The sequence below is a fragment of the Brachycentrus maculatus genome, unplaced genomic scaffold (genome assembly GCF_059751285.1).
Source record: "Brachycentrus maculatus isolate JH-2025_06_01 unplaced genomic scaffold, ASM5975128v1 h1tg000299l, whole genome shotgun sequence".
NCBI classification, from domain to species: domain Eukaryota; kingdom Metazoa; phylum Arthropoda; class Insecta; order Trichoptera; family Brachycentridae; genus Brachycentrus; species Brachycentrus maculatus.
In genome coordinates, this window is record NW_028281050.1 from 1,297,501 (window position 1) to 1,325,000 (window position 27,500).

The following is a 27,500-nucleotide window of genomic DNA, read 5'->3' on the forward strand; positions in this document are numbered from 1 at the left end:
TAACAATGCGAGTCCTGACATTATGGGAACACGGTGGTATCACTCTGCCGATACAAATGTTTTTGGACAAAACGAACATCTATTGTCAGGACAAAAGTCCAAACAGCAAATTACAAAATCTCGTAGCGGAACTTAAAAAAAATTTCACGGAAAATCCATCGAACGTATTTGACACCATTCAAATGAAGCAAGATGATTTGAATCAATTTAAGAAGGAACTACGAGGAGTAAGTTTTGAAGCGGGCTTAAGATTAAACGAAGCTAAGGAGGCCTTCAGGAATTTGAAAGCTGGTAAACAACCACCAGGTCGAGATTCTGATAGGCGGTTAGATTCAGTTCCGAGTGAAGCTTCGTCCTCGTCTTCATCTTCGTATTCATCGTCCTCTCTTTCCGTAGAGAGTAAAGAAGAACTCGTTAAGCCACCCGTAAAATACCAGACAGCGTCTAGATACGAGTCCGAAAGCTACTCGTACTACGAATATTCTTCCGAGTCGTACGATGGTCTACCTAGTTCCATGGAATCCAAGTCGGACGAATTGAGATTACGGCCGGTGCGTCCTCCGGAATATGTTAACAATGAGATTTTAAGATACGTCAACGGAAAGATCAACGACGAGCACATGAAGAAAAGATTGGAAGAGCACGAAGTGAGAACCAGAATAAAGAGAGCCGTGTATGAGGTGTCTTCTGAAGAATTAGAATACGAGAGCATCGAAGGAGTACGAGCGAAAGCCTCGAGTTTTGCGGGACCCAATATTCCTGTTATCAAACGAGAAGGACTGATCCATCACAGGATTGACGAGCTGACGGAAAGCGGCTCGAACGAAGAAATAAGGAGAATCCAAGACGCTCTTCAGAGGATTCCCGTTCTCGCAAAACCGATTCTTGAGTTCCAGGAAGATTACGTCTCATTAGAGAAGAAACCTTCGTCTTCTTCTTCTTCGGAAGATTATTCCGCTTCTTATTTGAGCATCAGCAGCGAAAGCGGCAGCGGCTCCTATAGCTACTCCGGCAGTTACTCGGAGGAATCGCTAAATAACAAACTCAATCCCGTTTCTAACGTACTTCGCAGGCCGAACATAAAAGTCAGAGAAAAAGACGACTACAAGCAGATGCAGTTCTTCCAAAACCTGAACATTTTCACGATGCCTTCCAAGGCGTCTCTGACATTCGACCGCGCCGGGTACTACCTTTCGACACGAAAGCCGTGTCACGCATTCTTGTGGCAGTTGATATCGATCCTACAGAAGAAGGTTAGCTTCTATGCTGCCGATGAACTTATTTCCGACGGACTTAGAGATTTTTGTAGAGATCAAAGGTTTACAGAATGCCCTGGAATAATGTTACTGTAGACATAAAATGCGAGTCATTTCTTTAAGTCTTTCTTGGCGCGGAAACTTGTCCTTAAAAAAAACGAGGAAAATATAAATTTCCCAAAGATGTTTCGTGGAAGAACACTAAAAGTAGATAAACGTAAGTAACAACCGGCCGTGTGCAAGCCGTGGAATGGCTTTTCCAAACAACAATGTCAATTATTTGAACAAAATACAAGTGTTTTGTGTTTTACTTTGTGCAACTGTGTCATGGCGACTGTTTGAGTGATCTTATTTGCTTAAATTCAAAATAGCGCGAGTAATCAAAAAGATGATAAAGTTTTGCAATATATCATCTTGAAAACGAATTGTGTAAACACCGAACAGAAGTACCAACAATGCTGTGCATGTAAATTTATAAACAGTTAATAACAGTGACAGCTTGTTTAATCAATGAGCCATGCCCAGAGACTATGGCAACATACCTATTTAAAATAATGGCATTAACTCACTCGTTAAATAACATTATTAATATGTACTTAATAAAAATTAAATTAAAGTAACATTTAATATTTTTCTAATTAAAATGTAACTTTTTTTTTAAATCACTATAATGTTTATGGTGATTTTAAAACAAAGTTACATTTAATTATAAAATGGAAAATCACAAAGTTAGCGCTTCAAATTCAAATATAAATTATACTTGTAAAAAATTGACTGATTTTAATATTATAACTAATTACAGTTGCCGTATCGCAGGAAGTTTTTCCCCCATCAAGTATGACATTTCTTCTTCTTCTTTTATGACTTTTCACCCATCAAAATGTTTCCAACTTTCTTTAGATCACATAAATATGAAATTTTTAGCTAGAAATATAGAAAATATAACTAGTGTTGAGAACGCTTTTTTAAAAATATGTAGTAAAAAAAATATATAAATAATCGAATAATAAATAATTTTATGTACTCGTACACATAAACAACATTAAAATCAACATAAAAAAAAATTGGGACAATCTCTATATATTTTTTTAAGCGAGATTTTTTCATAAAAAATATTTTTCTACATGTAACATCAATAAATATTTTGGGGCAATTTCTATTTATTTTTTAACCGAGATTTTTTCATAAAAAATATTTTATTATATGTAAGTGGTGAAATAATTTATTATCCCTTTGAATAATATGGTTGTTAATACATTTTTTTAAGGAGTCATCGTAAAATTATATATTTTTTAAATCAAGTAAGGCGTTCAATTATTTGGGTCAGCCAATGACCCTTTTCTCGTCATCTGGCCTCGCTTACGGTGGGGTCGTTGCAGTCAAGTAAACAATATGCAATTAATATATTTTTGTAATAATTTCATTTTGAATAAATCCTTCCCAATATTGTTTGACGATTGAGAGTTATTTTGTATTATTGTTAAATATTGTTATTGATACTCATTAAACATAAGATTTATTTTGTATTTTAATAAAGATTTTTGTTGTGTATAATTTTGTAAATAAAGTTATTTAATACAAATAAGAATGTGTTAGTTAATTGTCTACTTTTTTTACACCTCCTCTAGGCAACTAGAAACTGCTTAAATGCGAATGCTAAGCTGGTCACCTGGAGTGTCCCTTAGAGATAAAATTAAGAGCAATTCGTGGAAACCTGGGTGTAACTGATATTAATAGTAAGATAGAGGAAAGGCGATTGAGATGGTATGGGCACATAGGACGTAGAGAACCTGAACATATTGTAAACCAGGCGATCGCTATGGATCTTCCTCTAAATAAATCTAGAGGAAGACCAAAACATCATGGATGTTACAGAAAAATAACATGATTCGAAGGCATGATGTAGGTGACGTTGTATACGATAGAAGGACCTACAACCTGAGGATGAGGAAAGATGACCCTAACAGTCTACAAAGACGATAAGTTGGGATGGAGCAAGGAAGAAGATTTAATTGTCAAATTTATTGATATTGACTGATTTTTCGAACATGAGGCCATAGATTCAATTGGGATACTATCGAGTATTTTTACACTGCTACATTCAATTGTCCGCCTCCGTAGTGTAGTGGTTAGCGCGTTTGGCTACAGGTATATGAGGTCCCGGGTTTGATTCCCAGAGGGACCAAAATAAATATGAGTGATTTTTACAACAATATTTATTTCATATCACGCTGGACTGATCTTGTCTTCATGAAATTATTGATCAAGATAACACTGTTTATGCAAGATTGGTGTTGAAAGAAGTAGAAGACGTTTAATGCTATTTTGGATAAGGTCTTGAAGAGTGGTCGCCTTGTCTGTGTACCGATCGCATCTGCATCGATCTGATGCTGTACCCTATCCAGTATTGGATACCTACAAATAAGAATCAGAAGCAATAGGTATCCATATTTTTGGTGTAGTATTTACTTTAGGTCAACGGTATGATTGCCTGTTCCTTGCTGACGATGCTGAATGCAGAAAAAGTCATAGTGCTGTGAATTTGACATTCTGTTGGTGGGCTTACAATTACAGTTGCGTGGGAGATTGTTAAACGAGGTGATCACTAAGTGAGGCCTCCTATATTCAATGAAATCATTGTAATTATATCTATCACCAATGTGGATAAATTATTTTTAATAATTTGTACGTTTGTTTCAATGACGAAGGTATCCATAAGATTAAGTCATGTGGTGTCCTACGCTATACTCAGAAACGTATCCACAGGGTAGAAATTAATTAATAGAACAGTGTTTGAAAATGATGCAAATGCATCGAAACACGTGTCACAATAGATTTTAAGATATAGCATTATCTACCAAGTAAAAACCTGAATTAAAAATGGATACATATTACCAAAAAAATACTGCCGAATCAACTAATGAAATTAAAAATTAATTGTTTTGTTTACTGCGATTGATCTGCCTTTTTACTCATTCAAAGGTGCGAAGTCAAAACTTCTCCCAGTCAGTTTTTACAATTCAAAATAGATTGACATCTTAATGATACATTTGTAATTGTGAACTTTTCAAAAATTTATCAAGTTCTGCGGCCTACTGTATTAACAAACGTTTTTTTAGAATGGAAGTAGACTAGCTTGTCTACCAGTCTAATAAAACACCACCCTTGGTAGCTGTATGCAATTGGCAGCACTGGTTATCAAGATGCTTAAGTTTGACCACTTCGCTCTCTACTATCTACTAGTTTAAATATAATGAATTCACCCACAAGATATCTGAACACACCAAACCTACTTACATAAAAATCTAGCAGTAGCAGATAAGAGATAAACTAAAGAAGAGTAATAAAGTCTTATTTTTTTTAACTACCCAGATAATTTATTATAGTGTAAAATATTTTAAATATTAAATAATAAAATAAATTTAATTAAAAATTTTAGTATTAAATATGTACATAATAGGGTAGTAAATTAGCTTACTGTTCAATACCTATATAAACAAAGGCATCTTAAAACGCATTCTTACATATGTATCTATGATAAGAACAAGTTGATATTATTATTGAACAATATAAATTTCAATTCATTATGTATTTTGTAGTTTATTATAGATGCTCGTATAAAGAAGGCGTTACAAGTTGCCTCAGTTATACATGAGTCAATTTTCCCAAAATATTTTATTTTATCAGTTTATCATTAAGTGTGTGACACATTGACGTATCACACATTTAAATTTAAAAATAATTTCACATTTGTAAGTCGTCATGGAGAGTTAACGTAGCAATTTTGATAAAATTTGATGACACTTAACCACAGGAATATTTCGAGGGTGACCATTAATGTGGCCACTGTTAGGGAATACAGAACGTCAAAGGGTTGCATGCTCTTCTTGATGACTTCGGTCACAAATGAGTCAGAGATATCTGTCACGAGCTCCATCCAAATTAGCAAAAACATTGGGACGACTAAATTCCGAAGAGTGTACCTCTACAAAAGAGAAAAACAAATAAAATCAATAATATTTTAAGGGTGTCCAAATCCTTGAATACAAATACTGGATTAAATCCTCGAGGGATATATATTAAGATATTAAAGATATCTAAACAGAGATGAAGAATATGAAAGTAGATGTCCATAAACACAGTTAATAAAAGACACTTTTTTTAGGATGAAATATTGTTAAAATACGTATACCTCTCTCAATGCTTTGTCTACCAATCTCTTTTAAAGGTAAAAAAATTGCGCAATAAAAACGTGAAGTTTTTCAAAACATCAGGAATATATTGACCCTCCCACAAAATTATCCAAACCTTGACAGAAATTGACAGTTTTGAATTTTATTTATGTATTTCTCTATTCTTTCAATTAAGTATATGGAAAATTTTAATTTTAATTTTGAAAAATATAAAAGCATGTTTTCAAATTCTTTTAACACATTGTTGTCGGGCAGTTTTTTCATCAATTTTTTCATCATCATGTAAATGAAGCTTGTACGCGTTTCCCGCAACCAATGTGCTAATATTCCTATTTTACTCTAAAATATAAATGATATTACATTCATCTTTGATTCATATCTGCAATCATCGATTCAGCATAGCGCCTTATGTACCATTAACTCTTAAATGCATGATTTTTAATTTTTTTAATTAAAAAAAATCTCTCAACAATAACTAAATGTCAAGAACGTACTCACAGCGCCCTCTAGTTATAAAAGGCTGACTTAATTCTAACATTTAGGTGTGTGATGGAATATGCAACAGTGTGAATTATAACAATTCCAGGCGACTAAAGGATGTTTCAACGGATGTGATATTGTTGTTGCAGAATTGCAACGGTATGCATTTAAGGGTTAAGACCTGATGAGTCAAAAAGAGTAGAACAAACAACACAAACCTTGGTTATTGTAAATGATAGGAAGCAGAAGAAAATGATGCCAGTCAGGACGGAGCTGATGTTACTTCCGCCGAGCAGAAACTTGATGGTGGGTCTCCAGAACCTGCGCTGCTGCCCGAGCATCCGAAGACGCTCCAACACAGCTCCTTGCTGCTGGATTATTACTTCACTCGTAGACTGCTGGGATTGCATACTCCTCATGAAACCCTGGAGCATTACAAACCGGATATGCAAGAGAATCGGAAGTAAATACGACTGATTGAAGACCTAGCATTTTTAGGGATGGATATCACGTAGATTCAATTGTTAAACTCCATAAAAGTTAAAAAGGAAAAATAGCAGAACTTTGGATAAAATAAGCGATTAGCATTTCTTTGGGTTATGAAAAATATATACTTACCTACGCATTGTTAATTAACTTAGCCACATCCTTAATTTTGTGTAATTTACTGCATTTTGTATATTTTGGTATTGAAAGTGATATTGTTCCAGTAATTTCAGCCTAAAAATGTCATTTTTTAGAAATAAAAAACAAATAACCTAAACCGAAAATAAAATGAAATGTCAATTCATTTGGAGTAATTCAAATTCAAAAAAAGAATGAATTATAAAAAATAATTAAGGAATTTGAAAAGGCTGTTAAGTTTATAACTTGAGAAAGTAAGTACTTTTTTTAAGGAAATACTGTAGTGCTTAAAATTATGTGAAATTTTTCCATAGACGACATTTCATTAAAAAAAAATAAAATCAATACCTTTTCCAAAATAAGTTCTTTTCGTATCTCCTAAAAGTAACTCTTTGTTCTATTTTTGATTTTATATTTATGGTGACAAAATAGTTGACATCATTCATCGGAGTACAAAATTCATGACTAAGATAAAAAAATTAAAAAATATTATGCACCAATGGGTTTTTCCTAATATTTTTGACGTCTTATCAATTTTTGGCGTAATATCCACAGAATACTTGTTCCAGAGGGCGGTGAAAATAAATATTATTTATTTATTTCAACTTCATGTACAGAAAATAAATAAGTACATTGGCGGGCTTATTGCTAAAGAGCAATATCTTCTAATCAACCAAACGTGATTTTGCGCTCTAATATTTCATTAATATTACCCTGAACTGGTCCCTGAAGCGCAGGAGTGATGTCTTAATGTAAATAATAATCAAGATAACACTGTCAATACGATGCAGTGCCCTACACACCATTGGGTGTGGATAAGGGTTAGAAGATTTTTAATTCGATAGAAATGAAATAGATCACGTCATCAGCTACGTCTTCATGATTCCGTGACTCATGACATGAAGGTAACTAATAAATAATTTACTTAACATGTACAGTAAGTCCTCTACTTACTATTAAATTGTTTCAAAGGTTTTCATGTACCTAAGTCGAAAAAAAAATAGTTGTGATTGTTTAGAAATATGGTAAGTAATAATATGTGCTAATTTCAAAATATATGGTACATATTTGAAAACAGAATAGATCTACATGCATATATTAAATAAAACATTATTCTTAGATGTTATTAAACAGAAACGTACATAATTATTTATGTGTAATATAAATACAGTCATATTTAAGTTCAATCTACTGATTTATTATTTATAATTTGTCTATTTTTGGTAATTATCGTAGATTGCATTGGTACTGTTTTTTACTTAGTATTTTTATTAAGTATCCTACCTTCAGAGAAGCTTTTAAAGGCTTTGTGGGTTAATTTTTTTTTCTTAAATGTTTCTTTTTAAAAATGAAAATGCGGAAATACATTTTTCTAAATCTCACATTTTTTTTAAATCGTGTAAGTTCACGTATGTAGAGGACTTACTGTATTGTAAAATATCCCTCATTGCTGGAAAACCTATTAAGGGCAAATTATTGTAAATTTATTTGAAAAATAAATATGTAAATACTACATACAGAAGGTCAAGTCGCTCTGGACAGTTCCGCCCCAAAGGGTATTATTATTATTACCTGTTTTAATTTTTGTTGCATAATTGTAATCACCTATTATTAAAATCTTTATTTGCTAATCGCTCACTCCTTTCAAAAACGTCATAAATAAAAAAAACTTGATTATTCAGGAGAATGTTTTTAATGTTGAAAAATATAATACAAATTATTAAAAATAAATATCAAGTCACTTATTTAACTTTTTACTGTGCAACAGATCTTTTCAGGTAAAACCTGAAGGTTTTTTCTCCATTTGAAAAACATTTAGTATTTTTAAAAAAATACATAAACAATACCTTTTATTCATGCAAAAACAACACTTTCTGCCTTGTTGCGGGTAAATATTAAGTTAAAAATATGCCACTTTTGCTGGGGTATAGTACATTTTTTGGGCATTCCGAAAACATGCACAACTGAAAATTGACGATTTTTGATTTATGACGTTCTTGATAGGAGTGAGCGATATGTATTCTATGGCGATATTTTAAAAATATCAACAACAATTTATTTTTCCTGAAAACTTGTCAAACTCCTTGGTTCAAATATTATGAAAAACAAATAAATAAGTAAAATACCATAATTTAAAAAATACTTTAATCGGCTAACATGGAAAACTTTACATCTTAACCTATGTATAAATTTATAAAAAAAATAATCCTATTTCTTACTACCTAAGTGACACGACATCACCAAATTATTACATACATAATGAAAGTGAAATAAATTAATTGGCAATTGAAGAAATACAGATAAGAGAAATTATTATTTAGACAAGCACATTTATAGTTGAGAGATCTCAGGTACTAATTTAGACATAAATAAGGTAATAAATGAGACAAATTTTGGAGACAATACAGAAAATTGACAAATAACGCGTATTATTTAAAGACTACCGAAATTATAAATAAAAACATGTGTATAATTATAAATTTTAATTAAGTAGTGATTTTTTCCCCAAGGAACTCATAAGTAATAGTAGTGCGCTATACAACTTACACAAGCAATGCCAAGAGCTTTGGCCATTGGTTCTCCTTTTCCACCATTTATTGTCCATTTTTTTACTCACATCGACTGATCAATGTCAGAAAAATTCAACATTTATTTTTCTCCTTGTATTGAAATTGTTGCATATCAAAAACAATTAATTCTCATAAAAGAAAACTGAAACCTAAGGTAGTTAGTCACAAAAAAATTAGAAAAATTGAAACTCTATTACGCCAATAACCCCGCCATCCTAACTGTTAAAATTGCAAATACCTAACATTAAGTATATATACATATACAAGTGTCGTCTTGTCAAAACTAATGGGATATTATTCAAAACAATGTGGTGAAAAAGAAATTTGTGTTTTTTTTAAAAAAAAGATTTGTAAAATGCTATTGTCTTATGTTTTTATTATAAAATGATATCTCGAATTATTGAAAGAAAGTAATATCAAATGATTATGTAAACACTTATAAACATGTTGAGGTGTTTAATTTACACTGCAATAATAAACTTCAATTCAAACTGTTAATCACGAAAACACATTGACAACATTTTATTGATGGTGGAGAGCACACTTTAATTTTTATTTAAGTAGCTAATCGGTTAATATAGAAAAAAATAAATTTAAAAAAAAACAATTGGAATGAGATACAATTGAAAACTTTTGGTTTAAAAATTGTTTAATTAGTTATCCAAAACAAAATCATTTCTTTAGTCTGGGGTTGCCATTCATCCTGATCCATTGGGAAAGACGTCCCAGCGGCAAAAAAACATTATAATATTTTTATCCTAAAAGAGTCTAAAAATGCAAAAAAAAACCTTTTTGGGGGCGATGGTATCTTGCGCAAATATGGCAACCCAACTTTACATCCATCAATTAATAGACTACATAAAGGAAAGGGACAATTCACAGAAGTCACAAATATGAAGAACTATGCAAATGTACAATTTTTAATTATTATTGAGCTGGTTTTTTGGCTGCTGAGGGTTCATCAACACCTTCGTCGCTGGGTTTTCTTTTTCTTTTGACAAGATGGGAGATGTCTGAAGCTTTCTTCTCTTCGGGCTTGGGAGTGGCTGAACTAGAACCGTTGGCCTTGGAGCACTGGCCATTTGATGATGATGACTGCCCATTTGTGGGCAGACCGAGAGATTCCCTGACGGACCGGATTGCCTGCAAAAAGAAAACGAGGAGATTAAAAAAAAACAGATACTTTTATATGTAGTAGGATAGTTCCAAGAGCTCCCGAAATGGTTTAGTGCTATTTTAACACAGGTGCATATTCCAGAGATATTATAAGATATTCATTAACCCGATGGTTGCCAGAGAAGAGACACTCGGTAAATGGCGGAGTGTCCATATTGCCATAGGCAAGATATCTCGGAAGCAATAAAAACATGTGTGTGTGACTCAGTGTAACAACCCTGTCTGACAATGAAAATTTGAAACTGGTTTAACTTCAAGAATAAAACTTAAATTATCAATGCGGGATATAATATTTGGTAAGTAAATTACCGCCTCCGTGGTGTAATGGTCAGCGTGTTTAGCTACCGCGCTGGTGGTCCCGGGTTCGATTCCCAGGGGGGGTGAAAATAAATATTAGTGATTTTACACTGTATTATTTATTTAACATAAAATTACCCTGGACTGGTTCCTGAAGCGCAAGAGTGATCACCTCGCCCTCATGCAAGTAATGATCAAGATAACACTGCGTCAATTCGATGCAGCGCCCTATGCATCATTGGGTGCGGATAAGGGTTATAAGTAATAAGTAAATAAATTATAATTCAATAAAAATAACAAAAAAAAATTTACACTAAATTTTTACAAAAAAAAACTTGGCCTGATGAGCTGCTCATCTGCTGAGCTGCACTGCGGCATACTTTTGTGGCTATGAAAAGGTTAAGGGAAAAAAGGTATTGTTTCATTTATTTTTAGTCAGTTCCCTGACTAGCCCGAGAGTGACTCGGGCAAGGAGTTTGTATCGCAATTGACGAGCCTGAGCACTGCCCGGGTAAATCGTATTCCAACTCTTCACTCCTGCTTTGCCAGAGTCAAATATTGACCCATAACCAGAGCGGTGTTCGGACAGTCTTGTTTCGACATGTTAGTGACGATTTATTGCTCTGGCAAATTTTCTCACCAAAATTCGTCAGTTAAGTGGTTAAACAAAGGTCAATAAAAATAAACCTTGTCAAATAAGCCAAAAATAAGACAGGCGCCGTGGCGTTGTTGGGTAGGCGCTCGACTGCTAAACTGGTGTCGCGGGTTTGATTCCCGCCAATTGCAAATTAAATTCAAGAAAGATTTACTTTCAATTTGTTTGGGTGTTTGTGGAGTATATCTCTCATTTACCTTCCTTACTATCCTACCTGCAGACTAGCCTCCAAAAGTTGAGGCTTTGCGGATTATTCCTTGGAAAAAAGCATGCATGCATTATAATCTCTACTCTCGAGTTCTATAAAATTAAGTTTAAATCCTGTAGCCTTGAATCACAGTCATCTGTACACATATCACTCACTCCTTTCAAGAACGTCATAAATCAAAAATCGTCCATTTTCAGTTGTGCATGTTTTCAGAATGCACAGAAAATGTACTATATCCCAGCAAAAGAGGCTTATTTTAAACTTATTATTTACCCGCTACAGGGCAGAAAGTGTTGTTTTTGAATTTGGAAGAAAAGGTATTGTTTAATTTTTTTTTTTAATTTACTAAATATTTTTCTAATGGAGAAAAAATCTTCAGGTTTTACCTAAAAAGATCTGTTGCACAGTAAAAAGTTCAATAAATGGCTTGATATTTATTTTTAATACACTATATTATATTTTGAAACTTTAAAAACGTTCTCCTGAAAAATGAAAAATAATTTGATATGACGTTCTTGAAAAGAGTGAGCGATATGTTTGTGTGGGGTTAGTGGGTTCTAGGTTCAGAGACTGCATAATAATATTTATTTGCACTGGCAACCTAAAAAATAGCCTTGTAGCACCAGTGAAAGAAATACAAAGGACTATGATAACGCTGCTATATAACTCCGGTTACTCACCTAGGATTGGGTAAATATAGAATCACTTGCCTGTCTTTCAATGCAATCTTTGCAAACCAATTTGAATACCTGACCATTTGGATACCTGATCCCCCTGACATTTAAACTCTACATGTATGTTTATTTAACTTTAGCTGATAAACTAAACTGATATTTTTCATCTTAAACATAGTCTAAAGACAGGTTTCCTAAGTGAGTATGTATACGTATATTGTTTCAAAAACGGCTATAACCCATTTGTGTATGAATACACAATGGTTTTGTATTCCATGGTGGACGGAAAACATCCCCTGTGCGGGTAAAGATGGCAAGACTAATCTTTTGACAACCGCCACCTGGGCTTTGCAAGATTTTTAGATTATGTATACTGGGCAAGCATATCACTACATGGATGTGTGTGAATATCTTGATTTGTTTTGAATAAACTATGAGTGTTATTAACCTATTCCACTCTGACCATTTTTTCTCATAACTGATGCAACGTTTTTCTACCATTAAAATAAATATTTTGGTTCCTTAATTTTTAGAAACTATGTCTGGCAATTCGTATGATCATGTTAATGAAGATTAACTGTATTTATCTGAAATATTTTTTGGTAGAATATACTTAGGTGATAGAGAAATCAGTGATAAAAGTTGTACCTGCGCCAGGCCAGACATTGTGGCCCACGGAGCTGCCTACTAGAATCATACGGGCCAGAATGTCTTACAGAATGGCCTACAGAGTGGTAAGAGTTAATATTATTTATTGATTCGGCATTAACTTTGTGGAATATGTTGATTTTTTTTAATTAAATACTTGTAATACACCACTTAATGAGTTTTATTTTTATGATACACAACTAGTTTTGAAAACTTACGGATGTTTTCATCTACAAGTGAAAATCAAAACTAATGAGCAAAAAATATTAAGGGGCATATATAAAGGTTGATAGGGTAAGCATATTATTATAGACATATATAGTATTTATATAGTTTGTCCGCCTCCGTAGTGTAATGGTCAGCACGCTCGGCTACCGTACTGGAGGTCCTGGGTTCGATTCCCAAAGGGGGTTAAATAAATATAAGTGATTTCTTCACTGTAATATTTATTCAATACTACCCTGGACTGGTACCTGAAGCGGAGGGCCGATCACCTTTTCTTCATGTGTAAACGATCAAGATAACACTGCGTTATATGACGCAGTGTCCTATGCACCATTGGGGTGCGTATAAGGGTTTTATTATTAGTATTTAAAGTGTTATTACTAATGTAACAGGTTGGAATAAGTTACAATAGGCATTGTATTTTTAAGGTTTAATTCAAGATAGACTTGTAATTTAGGACATGCAGTGTCGAGATTACGTTGATAACTAAAACGCTTTTTGGTTTATTTTTGGGTTAATAATAATAATTATAAATAAATAAAATATATTTGTAATGGTAAAATCATTAGTATGTAGTTTCAGCATAAACAGATTATGTACCACTTTATCTCAGATTCCATACAAAGTATTTCTTGTATTGAAATAATAATAAAAAGTCTTAATTTATGAAAAAGCTTTTGTTTGTCGTGAAAATAGAGATTTTCGATCCTTTAACACACTTAGTACGGGAAAGGTATTTCTACCCGTTCGGTCAATTGATGCTTAAGGACGGGAACGGTATTTTTACCTTCTGCGCCGGCCTTATTTTAAAGTCAGAGAAGAAGGAGTTATTTCATGTTTTTATGTGAATATTATGTACCCAATCTCTTTGTTACGGTCTAAACTATTTGTACACAATTATCAAATCCCGTCGCCAGTGTAAAAAACATCCGTCCGAAACGTGTTAATAAAGGTTAAACAATTTAGCAGAGTTAATAATTTACTAACATTGTTAAAGCAAGCATAATTAATATTGTATAAAATATGAGTAAGTCACACATAAATAAAACTGTTATTCTGCTGTGCCATTCAGATTTTCATTATCTACACAGACAATATATTGATAATATACCAATTTATGATTTATTAGAATTTTATTTAATAACTAGCTGTACATGGCCACGTGTTGGCTCAGTCTGGTTAAACGGAAAAGAAAGAAAATATGAAGAGCACATTTTTAATGTCTACTCTGTCAATGAAGGTTTTTTTTAATTTGGTTATTGATCTGAATAGCATAGAAGGGGTAACAATATGTGTGATTAAAGTTCTAGTTAGAAAATAAATGGATTGAAAGGAAGAGGAAGAAAAATAAACTACACATGAAAATATTCAAAAAATAATTTATTGTGCACCAGTCACTTTGAAAAACAAGCAGATGATGAAAAAGCATACAAAATGAAAAAAAATCTAATGTTAAAAAATTACAAAAATAATATCATTTAATAAAGGTAATAAAACAGATACATAGAATAAGTGATGAAAGTTATAATCTAATTCAAAAGAAAAATAATAAAAAATACAAAAATAAAAATGAATGATGAAATTTGCGAGAAGGTATGTATTATATTTGTGAACAAATATGTGATCGATGGAATACTATATCATTCCCATCAAAGCAAATATTACAACAAAACAAGCCTTATTGATGTCCCCTTTTACCATTTTTTGTTCACTTTTAAATGGCCGAAGAGATTTTGGTACGTATGTCCAGAAAAAGGGCACCATATTGATATTTAGTAAGTGTCTTTTGTCTGAATGAAGCCCATATTTAAGTCACATACATATTTGTTCTTGCCGATATTCATATCCTTGATATAATTATTAATTGTTAGTGTTTTGTTTGATTTATGAAAAGTGCAATATTTTAATAAATGCGGGTAAGCGTGGGTTAAAAAAAATAGAAGCAGAAATCAATATGAGGCATCAGTAAAATTAGTTTCCATAGATAAAATTAATACATTACATGCATTAAAAATCAAAAAAGCAAGTATAAAAAATTAATATAAAACTATTAAAAAAACTAAAATGTGTTACTAATATTAAAAATTAGTTACGAGATTCAATATTTAATATATTTTTTAAAAATGTTGCAAGGCGAAATTAGTAAGACATTGTGTGCAGCTGAGAAATAACAAACATAAATTTCAAACAGTAAAATAGAAATTCAATTTCTTTTTTCTTCCAACAAGAGATTCAAATCCATTTTATTTTCTAAGCTAAGACTTAAAGTAGTAACAAAATCAAATGCTACAAATAGTTAAACTGAGCATTTTAGGAACTGATGACAGATAAATTGACATATTCAATCACTGATTTGGTCGTTTTTGCAACATTATCAGACTGATATGTTTATACATGTGTGCATAATTAACACACTTCGGACGGGATAGGTATTTCTACCTGTTTAGTCGATTGACGGACGAGAAGGGTATTTTTACCTTCTGCGCGGGCCTCATTTCAAAGGCAGAAAAGAAGGAATTATCCAATGTTTTTATATGAATATTATATATCAATCTCTTTGTTAAGGTCTTAACCTGTTAACCGGGCGGGACGCATAAATACGTCAAACGTAAACAATATCGGGTACGGGGAGGACATATGAATACGTCCTTGAAATATATGTTGCGCCCTGGAACGGGCGGGACGTATATATTTCGAACAACAAAGGTATTAGTCATCCATACATGTCTCGACATGAATTTAAGACACGGAGTGAATCAGTATTCGCGCCCGTTACAAGTTGCGTAATGGGACAGTGGACCGCCCGGTTAACTATATGTACGTAATTATCAAATCCCGTCGCCAGCAGTCTAGAGACGTAAAAAAATACCCGTCTGAAATGTATTAATAGCATTGCGAACAAACAAATCATTTTGGGTTGCTTCATTTGAGTTTGACATTTCCAATGATAAGTAAATAAAGCCTTTTACATGTGAATAAATACAATATTCTTCCGGTAGACCATTCCCAAGATGGACTGGCTAAAGTTAGTTGATTAATGACCGCATTCCTCCCTCCTATTGAGTGTCAGCCGATCCAGAACCTTCCTTATCTCCTCATGACAGTTGCAAACCCTTACCTCGGCCTTGTAATCGATCATGTCCGCAATCTTCTCCTGGATCTCGGGGAGCAGTTCCCTGAGCTCCTTGACTTCCCCGTCGATGGAGTAGAACGGGTCGCTGGCCAGGTACTTCTTCACGTTGGGGTCCTCAGCTGCCGTCGGAGACTCCAGGTTCCTGATCCTGGCCTGGAGAATCTCAGCCGCCATCTTGAAGTGGGTGATCGCGTCCTCAAAGCCGTTGGATAGGGAATGAGCGAGGCCTGGGGAAAAAATATAATTTTAAATATTGACTCATTGTTTGCGAGAAACGCTTATGCGAGAAGCGTTTTTGTACATATACGTTGACAGAGAGCGGGAGATGCTTACAAGCGTTCTATTAGCTTTCTTTTGGTAGAACGCAAGAGACGTCAAAAAACGTTGTACAGATCGGAATTAGGTTTGCAGTTACTTGTGATTAGTATACTGAATTTCGGAGTCAAAATAAAAAGTACTTTAAATGGTCTTTATACAATTTATTAACATTAAAGAGGAGTAAGTACTGTACGTGGGTTGACTAAGAAGTCCAGATGCATCCAAGGAAATTTTATACCAATAGGGTGAACCTTTAGGGTGAACCATTAAAAAATGTTGAATTGCTGTTTGGCACATCATGTATAATTGAAAAACTAGGTGTAGATTAAAAAAAAGAATATTGCTTACCTATTTGATAATGAGTTTCTGCGATTCTTCTATCATCAGATGCATAAAGCTCTTTGAAGAGTTCTAAACTTTTTCCTGAAAAAAAATAATTAATACATAATTGTAAGGGAGAATTATTTTTTCTTATTAACACATTGTTTGCAGGAAACGCTTATAAGCATTCTATCTGCTTACTTTTAGTAGAGCGGGAGAGATGCCAAAAAGCAATATACAGATCGGAATTGGGTTTGTGGTTACTTGAGATTACTATATGACCCTAAGAATACTAAGTAAGATAGAATTATTTTTTCTTCTTAACACATTCTTTGCGGGAAACGCTTGTAAGCGTTCTATCTGCTTACTTTTAGTAGAGTGTGAAGATGCCAAAAAACAATGTACAGATCATGACCCTATACTAAGTAGGGTAAGTATTCTAACCTTATCCGCACCAAATGGTGCATAGTGCACTGCTTCGTATTGACGCAATGTTATCTTGATCGTTAATTATATGAAGGCAAGGTGATCACTCCTGCGCTTCAGGGACCAGTCCAGAGTAATATTAAATAAATATTAGAGTGCAAAATCACTTAATATTTATTCTCACCCCCCTGGGAATCGAACCTGGGACCTCCAGCACGGTAGCTAATCACGCTGACCATTACACTACGAAGGTGGAGGTGGTAGGGTAAGTATACTTGGTACATATACTATAATTAGTATACAGTGAAACCTCTATCTATCGTTCCTCGAATAATCGTTTTCCCGGATGTGTCGTTTATTTCTTCTACCCCAAATTCATTTCATACAAAAATAGATCGCATCGATCGTTTCTATACACCATTTTACCGCATTCATCGTTTGAATTATGCTACATATTTGATATAATTTGTCTGTTTTTTTACTTTTTTTTTTAATTTTCTCAATTTTGTTACATTCGACGACAATATTTCAACGTGTGGAATACAGACAATCGAAAGCTTGTGGGATAGATACAGCCGAACAGGTCTGAAGATCTTTGGGTTCTGTTCAACTTTGTATTTTTTTTTTAATAAATACATTTATTTCCATCTAAAACTTGTATTCTTGAAATTTCCACCTACTAATGGTTATGCAGATTGGAAGGACAGTATCTTTACTCGATCGTATCTCCTTGTGTATTGACTTCTTTATCCCGCATTCATTGTTTTCCCGCATTCATAGTTTATTTCAATAGGTCCCTTTAAAAACGATAGATAGAGATTAAAAACCAGAGTTCACTGTACTAAATAGGGTCGGGTTGATGAAAAAACCACCCGACAACTATGTGTTAAAATTGATCATGGGAGAGAGCATCTTCTTCTGGTGTACTGGTTACAGTGGATAAGCTCACAGGTGAGTAATATAACAAATGGTTGTTACCCATGTCGCTCACGGCCTTGTCGTAGGTCTCGCTCTCCAGGCTGACCTCCCCCAGGTGCAGGTACACGTCGGCCAGGTCCCGCTTGCCCTTGTCTCCCCGCTTCAGGAAGATGTCCCGGGCCAGCTCCAGCACTTCCCACGCCACCTGCAGGTTCTCCACCTCGTCCTCGTCCTCCGAATCGGAGCTGACCGCGGCACCGGATGTGGACGGCTCCTGGAAATGGAAGCTCTGTTAACCTGCAGTAATACTACCGAGCTAGGACACGCAATCCTTCTAGTGGAACGAAAGGTCTGCTGATGACAGTCAACAGTCCGCCTTATCCTGAGGAGTGCAACGTGGTTTCCTTCCAGCAATGAGCAAATGCTGAGATGTTCCTGATTGGCCCACACTAGATTATCTCTCCTGTTCCTAACACCGCCTCCGTAGTGTAATGGTCAGCACGCTCGGCTACCGTACTGGAGGTCCCGGGTTCGATTCCCAGCGACGGGGTCAAATAAATATAAGTGATTTTTTCAATACAATATTTATTCAATTTACCCTGGGCTGGCACCTGAAGCAGAGGACTGATCACCTTTCAAGATAACACTGCATATATATAATGCAATGTCCTATGCACAATCGGGTGCGGATAAGGGTTAGAAGAAGTTCCTATGCTTGAGAGAAATGATTTTCGAAAAACAAAACACACTTTTTCACAGCTATAGTCTAAAACAACACTTTACTATTACTTTATTTTTCCCCTTACTTTCCCCTCTCCTTATTTATAGAACAATTTAATATTTTTTATTTTAGTTATTATACATACCTGAATGATGGAACTTTAACTTCTGAAACATGTAGTCTATAATAAAACTCAAGTGGTAAAAAACGAAGTGTTTTCTTTAATCATTGTCTAAAACAAACTTATCATTTGTTTGCATTTACAGTGCCTTAAGGTGGAAGGCATGTCAACATGCTATTGATATTAAGCTTTGGGTGAACACTGTTTGGAATTGATTTATCCAAGATTACCTTTCCCGAAGAGCCAGCTGTTGGTTCGACAGACTCCCCCTTTTTGTCTTCAGCAGAAATTTCATCTCCAGTTTTCACGTCTTCCGGAACGACTTCTTTCTCATCTCCAGCGGGTTTCTCTTCTTCCATCCCTTCTTCTTTGGTTTCGTCTTTAGCAGTCTTATTCTCTTCGTCATCTTCACCGTTTACTTCAGGTTCATCTGTGATAAATGGATAATTATAAAACAATACTATACTAATTACTGATACTGTACATCCATTTTTGTGATAAACGTTTTTTATTAGCAAAAGTGCAGACAGCATGCTTACATTTACTTGTTCAAAAAATTAGTTAAAGTATTGTGCATATAGGAGATATTGCTTTACCATTGTTGTCTTCATCCACCGCATCAGGATCTTCATCCTTATCGCCCTGACTTTCATCCTCTCCCTCTCCACCCTGCGGAATGCCATCTCCCAGAACACCACTTTCTTCCCGAGCTAGACCCAGCAATGATTTGCCATACCTAGAAACCATGTGATATATGCCTTGTTTACTGAAGATGCACTGATTACAACTGCACTGATGGAAGATGGTACATTTTGAGGCGGAGACTGACTGGAGCATTTTGTTGTAACAAAACATCGTAACATCCCTCGCGGTGAGCATGTTACGTTATGACGTTACGGCATTGCTGACTGACCGCGATCAGTGCTCGCTAGTGGCCTTGTGCTCAGTGTTGCCATATGTCACACCAAAAAAATCTGAAAATCTGAATGAACCAAACCCAAAATCTGTATGAATCTTTGCAACATTGCATTCGTACTGTAGTTAAAATGTCGGACGACGAAGACGTGATTCTTGGTTCTGTGATTATAACAGCTCGGCTCGGTGTACTGACTGCCTGAATGCTTGCATTGTAACATGTTACGTTACGACGAAATGCTACGGTCAGTCTCCGCCTTTAGTATGGCAGTAATTCTTCAAGTAAGTAATTCTTTATCTAAGAAGAAAACAATACGCTTGGAGCTGAACAACTCATTTAACAATTAATTTAAGTTATTACATTTTTGGTTGGGTCTATTAACTTGTCCGAGAGTATGTTGGACCCGTACGGCAAGATCAAACCATGCCACGAGTATGACCATACCCGTACAACTGCGCTGTTTATTTCTTTTTAAAAGTATATGGTATCTGTTCTGATCTGTTGGCTGTAAAACCCAGAAGCCAAGTTAAGTAACGACTTCATGTGAAGGCGTCGTTTGTTCCTCAGTTTTTGGATGCAATCACTCTACAGTGAATAAATGTGATTGTGTTTTGTGTATTTCTAGCTCTAGGTGTATTTGAGAATTTGACATCAAATATATAAGCTGGAGAGAAATATAAACCATGTAAAAGTAACAAATACCATCCATCGAATGTTAATTGGATGCCTATTGGACAGATCTACAGTTGCAATCAATCAGGATTAACAATTTCTTATACAAATTTTATTTTATTTTTGCATTTTATCAGTTTCTGCTATTTGTATTTATTTCTGAGTAAAAAATGTGTCATTATTGTATTTTCTACGATTTAAAATTAAAAAGTAAAAAATCATAAATATACTAAATTGCATTTAAAAAAAAAGATACTTCCGTTTAATCTTTTTTTGACTATCATTGTTAATGTTAAAGGAAATACTGAGTGTTAACAGATTCTCATAATTGAATTACAAATACTCAGTTGGAGAGAAGGATAGAGATGCAAGATACAACAAATAAAACACGCAATATCCAGACTAATTGAAAATTTATCATTTTCAAATTAATTTTGTAACTGGGGAAAATTTAACCGGCGACTAGTTTTGCAGTCAAGCAAATAGCCATAGTATCCATCTAGCTTTATCTGTAGAAACAATGATGATATAAAATTACCAGAGGTACGCTTCTCCACACTCGTCAGCCTGCTGGCCGTACTTCTGTGCCAGCAGTTCACAGGCCTGCCCCAGGCTGCCCACGGCCGAAGAGTAGTCCCGCACGGCGAGGTGCCTCCTGCCTACGCTCAGCATCTCGTGCGGGTCAGACGATATAACTTCGGGGATGTCGGCCATCTGGAAACGGACGGTGAAAATTACAAAACTTAAATACTATCCCTGTAAACATACTGTTATATACTCTAAACGATCCGCCTCCATAGTGTAATGGTCAGCATGCTCGGTTACCGTTCTGGAGGTCCCGGGTTCGATTCCCAGCGGGGAGGTCAAATTAATACAAGTGATTTTTTTCACTCTAATATTTTTTCAATATTACGGCCGTCCAAACTTAAAACACAGTAAGGGGCATTTTTTTTTGTAATACGTTTATTTTACATTTTTGGACTAAGTAGAATCTACTTAGTCCAAAAATGCAAAAAAAACATACTACAAAAAAAATGTCCCTTACTGTGTTTTGAGTTTGGACAGCTGATTACCCTGGCCTGGTACCTGAAGCGGAGGGCTGATCACCTTTCTTTCACGTGTGAACGATCAAGATAACACTGTTCATATGATGCAGTGCCCTATGCACCATTGGATAAGGGTTTGATGATAAAGAACAAGAAACATATTGCTGTATGCTCTGATGGTACTGGACGTACATGGTGATGAAGAGGGGACGAAGAAAACACAAGCTCATTAGCGAAGATTTATTCTCAAATTACAGTGTGAGCAGAAGCAGCGCCAGTATCATGATAGGGCATGTAGGAAGAGCTACCGATATGCTGAACAATATCACGCTGGATATTGATCTGTTTCATATCGCTCACTCCTTTCAAGAACGTCATAAATCAAAAAACTTGATTTTTCAGGAGAACGTTTTTAAAGTTCAAACATAAAATACAATGTATTAAAAATAAATATCAGGCCACTTATTTAACTTTTTACTGTGCAACAGATCTTTTTAGGTAAAACCTGAATATTTTTTCTCCATTTGAAAAATATTTAGTAAATATAAAAATCAAAATTAAACAATACCTTTTATTCAAAATGCAAAAATAACACTTTCTGCCCAGTAGCGGGTAAATATTAAGTTAAAAATATGCCTCTTTTGCTGGGATAAAGTACATTTTCTGGGCATTACGAAAACATGCACAACTCAAAATTGACAATTTTTTATTTATGACGTTCTTGAAAGGAGTGAGCGATATGTCTGAGGGGGTATTCCAAAGCGAGATTCTTCTACATCTTTAACAAGAGTCTTCTTGCTTACTTTTTAATTGATGCTTTTAATGTACACACCTTAAATATTAATTTGTTGTGATATATTAATTACTGAAGAAATTGATTTGATTTGATGATGTAGTCTTGTAACGGTTGAGTTTTTAATTTGCCATTGAGTCTTGATGTCTTGATACGTGATTCTGAGACCAATCCTGGTAAATAACTCTGCCAGAGATTTTAATACAGTCCTTATATATACCAATTGCAAAGGTATAAAAATAAAGTCTTGCATCAAGAATGGGTGATAAAATTTTAAATGCATATTATATTGATGTATGCCAAGAGTTGTGGTGATCATAGGCTGATAAAAAGTAAGTGCGAGAGTATGATAAGTAACAATCACTTTGGTTACCAAACAGGAATAGAAGCAAGGGGAGGATGAATATACTCCGGGTAAATGCAGAGAATAGAATTATTGTGTTTTCCTGTTTTATAAATTTTGAAAAAGCATTAGATCGAATCTAACATGAAAATCTGATGAAACCGTTAAAAGAGGCAGGAATTGATAATAAATATATTTGCCTACTCTACTAAAATATAGATCGTTTAACTTTTTAAATACATATACTATTTTTTTAAATTAAATTATATGAAATATGTAACAATTTATAATTTTTTACTATTACGAAGTTGCATTGCTATTTTAGTTGTTATTACCTCTTGAGCATTAGTAAGCACGTGGTCACGGGTTCGAATCCCGGTCGGGTCAACATTACCATTTCCACACGTGAAAAAGATACGTTACTGGCTTCTGACGCGAAACACTGATCTCATATTCTCGTTTAATTTACAATTAAGATGACGCTACATTCACCCAATACAGTGCCTCATTCATCACGATATAAATAATATAATAAAGATTTATATTGATAAATAAGAAATAAGTATTGTCAAAAAATACGTACTTTTACTCCTTGTCTAAAATGTGTTTAGTGTTTTACGGATAAAAGTTTTAATTTATATTTTTACATGGAGAATACAATTATAAAGACAATTATTTGCAATATTTCTATCACATGTCAAATCCTCGTGATGATAACAACAGTTTAAGAGTGTGTAAAGGTGATTTAAAAAATGTAGGTAGTCAGATTACCGATTCTAACCTAAAATATGGATTAGCAAAATTCGTGATCGTTCGCGGTTAGTATACAATTATTATAAATTATCGCTAAAATAAGCGCATAGGCCAGTTATTTAACTGAAATGAATAACAACTGCGGCAGAAATAAAAAGGTTAAGAAATGTAATCAAATCGGATCAAACGGTTTTACAGTTTTTACCGGCAATAAACGTCACAATGTGCAAATGTGAATAGATATATTTCTAAATAATACTTACGTTTATAAATTATTTGGCAGCGCTTCGAGATATTACTTTCCAAAATCACTGCGAAGTGATACAGCAAATTAACACTTGATTTCGTCCGCAGGCGAAATTAGAAACAAGATAAAAATCTGAAAAATACAACAAGGCACACTCGCCGTCACATCACAAAATGAATGATTCTGGCGGGCTTAATGGCGCATGCTTAGTGAAAACGTAGTTCTCTGACCATAGAATGAAGCAAAAGGTATTGATTAATAACGTTATTTTTCAAAATAATGTCGTCGAGTTTAATTACTTTTTGGTAAAGTGTTATATTACTTTTTTTTTTAATTCTCAAGTCGGGATGAAGTTTTTGTGCAGTTTATCGAAAAATGGTATTAAAATTATCAATAAAAGCGCGAAAATATTATTACTCCCGCCAAAAGTAGGTAGGTACTTGAGTACACACGCGAAATAATTTATAAAAGAACAAATAGGTACCTACCATTTCAATATTTAAGTAGGTTCATTCTGTATAATAATAAAAAAAATATATTACTGAATCCAGTATTACTAAAAATATATTATTATTTTACCACTTCGTTGCGATTTAAGTTAATAGGCGTAATGAAGAAGTTTGTATTATTTATTGATTCGGCATTAACTTTGTGAAATGACATGTTGATTATTTTTTTAAAATTAAACGCTTGAATATACCACTTTAATGAGTTTTATTTATAATTACGAAGATGAAAACATCTGTAAGTTTTCGAAACTAATCGTATAAATAAATAAAACTCATCGTATATTCAAGTGTTTAATTTTAAAAAAAAAATTAAGCTTAACTTTAGTTTTTCACGAAAAAATACGATTATTTTTTATGATTATTATTAGGTATTTCCTTGCGTATGTATTTTTTACCGTGTACCTTTTTAATTGACTCTATTTCTTACATAGATAAATAGTTTCAATTAATACCTCGAAGAATCTCAACTCGCTCCCTACGCGTGGCGGACACCATCTCAGATTATATTATTTGTTTGAAGTGGATTTTTTTCAAAGTTTAAATATATATATGTATATGTATATGTATATATATATATATATATATATATATATATATATATATATATATATATATATATATATATATATATATACATATTTCAAAATTTAGTTCTCTCGTATTAGTACATTTTTTTGTTATTTAGATTCATTATGTTTGAATAGCTACCATATTTATTTAAGTTAAAAACTTTCTACACAATAAAACCAATAGTCTCTTTGGCAACACATATACTTGTGAATAGTTTTTTCGAGGATTAAACAAACTAAATGAAAAATTCTAACGAGGATAACAGAAGAATATCTCAAAAATTCCATGCGATTATTCTCAAGCAATACCAACGCCAATATTTATAGTCTCTAAATTCAAGTACAAAGCCAATATAAACACTAAATTTTGTAATCAGTATATATGTACTATATTAATGACATAAAATTATGTCGTTCATTTTATTCGTCTTTTCTGAAGAATTCCAATTTTTACCCTAACACCCTCATATAAAAAAACAATTAATAATAATTGAAATACAAAGTGCTTGTTATTTTATTTTATGATTTTTTTAAATAAGGACTTTATTATTTCCTTCTGTAAAAAAACATTTTCATATAACTTAAAAAATGCCATCGACGGACAATGACTTTACTGAATTCGATCCTCAAAACGCATGCGCGCCTTCGATGTGTTTCATTATTTGCCACGGTCGAAATATAGCGGTTTGATCTTTCCTATGCCACCGATTTTCTTCTGATGACGTTGCCATTAACAATACATAATTTGAATTTTCCAGAATTCGTACTTTGAATTTTGTGAGTACCTAACCCAAGAAAATATATTTTAAGATATTTTTTTACGTTTCTGAAGATTTTAACAAAGATTTATAGAAAAAGATACCTTTTCTGCAAGCATTCACCCAATTCAATTTCAACTATTGCTTTGATATTATCCATTAAAAGCTGATGATTAACAGTTTCCAAAACTATTACTTTTTATTTTATTTAAATACAGAAATACGTTCTTCGGAGTAACGAAATTGACAGAATGAAGTTACTAAACGAGTTAGTGAAAATAGTCATGTGAATAGAACTGCCCTACTTGAATTATTTATGTACTCGATTCGATAAAGGACTTAAGATTTTCACGAGCCAACAATCTGTGAATATCATATTATTATTTTAATATATAAATATATAAAATTCATACTAATCATCTCATAATCATAAATAAACCATACCAGTTTCACCTCGTGAAACTAACTTAATTTGTTAACTGAAATATTATTATACCAAGTCGTGATTTAATCCCAAGGTAATCACTTGAACAGATTATTTAATTATTTTCATTTCATTTCACAGAAATTTTCTTGCTGTGTTCAACGACGTAATGCGCAGAACACAACGAGTTTTGACTCATCAAGGATCAGACCGTAAGTATTCAGGCTATATTAGTTTTCCAACCCCATACCCCGCGCACCGCCCACGCCGTAGTTAAAATTAACCTCCATCCTTTATCTGTCAGATGGAGAAAATGTGTCGTGGTGCGTTGTCGTGTCGCCATTTTCAATTTTGAATTTCAAACACTTCGAAATAATTGTAAATACGAGAAAACATCGCGATAAAGTATTTATTTGCACACAAAAAACAATTGATTATATGAGCAAACTTGGAGCGTAGTCAGAAATAAAAAAAATATATTGAAAAACAAAATAACAAAAACTTTTCACAATTTTGACAGCGGCGAAACATAGAAACAAAGCAGTTGTTTTTTTGGTAAATATTTTAAAAGTGCTTGCTGTATTCGCTTAAATTTAATGTGAAATATACATAAGAATGACAACGCTCCGAGGATATCATAAAATAAATAAATTCCGTCGGTCCAAGTACAAAAATGAGCCCAACGAAAATGACGTAATGTTTTTGCAAAGCTGAAATTTTGGAATTCATGAGGATACACAGACATTACTAACTAATATGGAAGCTCAAACAGAAACTACCGACGACTGCGAATGTAACGTTCATCCTTCAGTATTCTTTCTTCTTGGAACTCTTTTGATTACAAGGTAAGATAATTTTTTAAATATTGAGTACAAATTAAACTGTAAACTTGAAGCACTTTTTGTTCCCATTATTTTTGCAATTACGTTTATTTTTTCTATGAAAGTTATCCATACTATGAACCTGAAAGTTTACATATATGTAGGTACATATAGTTTTACTTACAGCTTAATACCTATCAAGCTATAAACATTTGAGATCTTAAATTTAGTACCTACCCTTAGGTAACAATTCATTAAAATATATTTTTTATTACTCTTTTTTATTAAACTGGACATAAAAATACGTATTCGTACACATACATAAAATTCAACTTGAGACTTGTCAATCTCAAAAAACTCAAAAATTCCAAACTAAATAAATAAAAAAAACTCAATAGAAAAAGGTGTATAAAAAAATGACAGCGAAATTTAAATTAAAAATATTTAAAAAAAAGGCTTCTTGATTTGGGTCTCGAAAACAGCATGGAGATGGTCAGGTCAGGCTGCTTTGATGGGGTCACCAAAGCATTTGAGTAAACAAATTGATTTAAATAATAAAATTAATAAATAATTTGAATAATGTAAATGAAAGCATCGATACAGGCTGTACCCAGTGAGGTTTCCGTATAGTTTAAAATGGATGTGTAAAATATGAAAATAAATAAACACAAAATTTAATGAATGT

General features: G+C 33.4%; 4 protein-coding genes across 5 annotated transcripts in view; 2 read left to right on the top strand and 2 right to left on the bottom strand.

Annotated features, from left to right (window-relative positions):
• Positions 1 to 1,862, top strand: part of LOC148304900 (uncharacterized) — a 4,817-nt gene extending 2,955 nt beyond the window's left edge. Inside the window, exon 3 of the mRNA XM_088267550.1 lies at positions 1 to 1,862. This exon is cut by the window's left edge and continues 546 nt beyond it. Coding sequence (XP_088123676.1) covers positions 1 to 1,352 — 1,352 coding nt within the window. The 3' untranslated portion in view covers positions 1,353 to 1,862.
• Positions 1,863 to 2,250: 388 nt separating this feature from the next.
• LOC148304901 (uncharacterized) lies at positions 2,251 to 6,616 on the bottom strand. The gene is made up of 3 exons (XM_088267551.1): positions 6,548 to 6,616; positions 6,148 to 6,354; positions 2,251 to 5,241 (listed from the first exon to the last, which is right to left on the bottom strand). The coding sequence occupies exons 2-3, from the start codon at positions 6,346 to 6,348 to the stop codon at positions 5,017 to 5,019; spliced, it is 426 nt and encodes a 141-aa protein (XP_088123677.1). The 5' UTR covers positions 6,349 to 6,354; positions 6,548 to 6,616; the 3' UTR covers positions 2,251 to 5,016.
• A 2,057-nt stretch (positions 6,617 to 8,673) lies between these two features.
• Positions 8,674 to 23,913, bottom strand: Nasp (Nuclear autoantigenic sperm protein). The gene is made up of 8 exons (XM_088267556.1): positions 23,751 to 23,913; positions 21,091 to 21,266; positions 19,561 to 19,700; positions 19,195 to 19,394; positions 18,183 to 18,396; positions 16,806 to 16,880; positions 16,125 to 16,366; positions 8,674 to 10,266 (listed from the first exon to the last, which is right to left on the bottom strand). The coding sequence occupies exons 2-8, from the start codon at positions 21,264 to 21,266 to the stop codon at positions 10,051 to 10,053; spliced, it is 1,263 nt and encodes a 420-aa protein (XP_088123682.1). The 5' UTR covers positions 23,751 to 23,913; the 3' UTR covers positions 8,674 to 10,050.
• LOC148304903 (uncharacterized) overlaps positions 23,524 to 27,500 on the top strand; it is a 30,654-nt gene continuing 26,677 nt past the window's right edge. Inside the window, exons 1-2 of one of the 2 annotated variants that reach the window (XM_088267558.1) lie at positions 23,524 to 23,552; positions 26,136 to 26,206. Coding sequence is in view for 1 of the 2 variants with exons in the window: in XM_088267557.1 (XP_088123683.1) it covers positions 26,751 to 26,839 (89 nt within the window). In the remaining variant the exon portion in view is untranslated. Of the gene's footprint in view, positions 23,553 to 26,135; positions 26,207 to 26,296; positions 26,840 to 27,500 lie in introns of those variants that run through there. The other variant, XM_088267557.1, reaches the window with a different exon arrangement.

What these genes read in the sequence shown, in the direction of transcription:
- LOC148304901 (XM_088267551.1), bottom strand. Translation starts at nt 6,348, where the DNA reads ATGAGGAGTATGCAATCCCAGCAGTCTACGAGTGAAGTAATAATCCAG. An exon ending in TATCATTTACAATAACCAAG is followed by an intron (nt 5,242 to 6,147) that starts GTTTGTGTTGTT and finishes TCTCTTTTGTAG; the next exon opens with AGGTACACTCTTCGGAATTT.
- Nasp (XM_088267556.1), bottom strand. Translation starts at nt 21,266, where the DNA reads ATGGCCGACATCCCCGAAGTTATATCGTCTGACCCGCACGAGATGCTG. An exon ending in TGTGGAGAAGCGTACCTCTG is followed by an intron (nt 19,701 to 21,090) that starts GTAATTTTATAT and finishes CATGGTTTCTAG; the next exon opens with GTATGGCAAATCATTGCTGG. An exon ending in GGTGGATGAAGACAACAATG is followed by an intron (nt 19,395 to 19,560) that starts GTAAAGCAATAT and finishes CATTTATCACAG; the next exon opens with ATGAACCTGAAGTAAACGGT.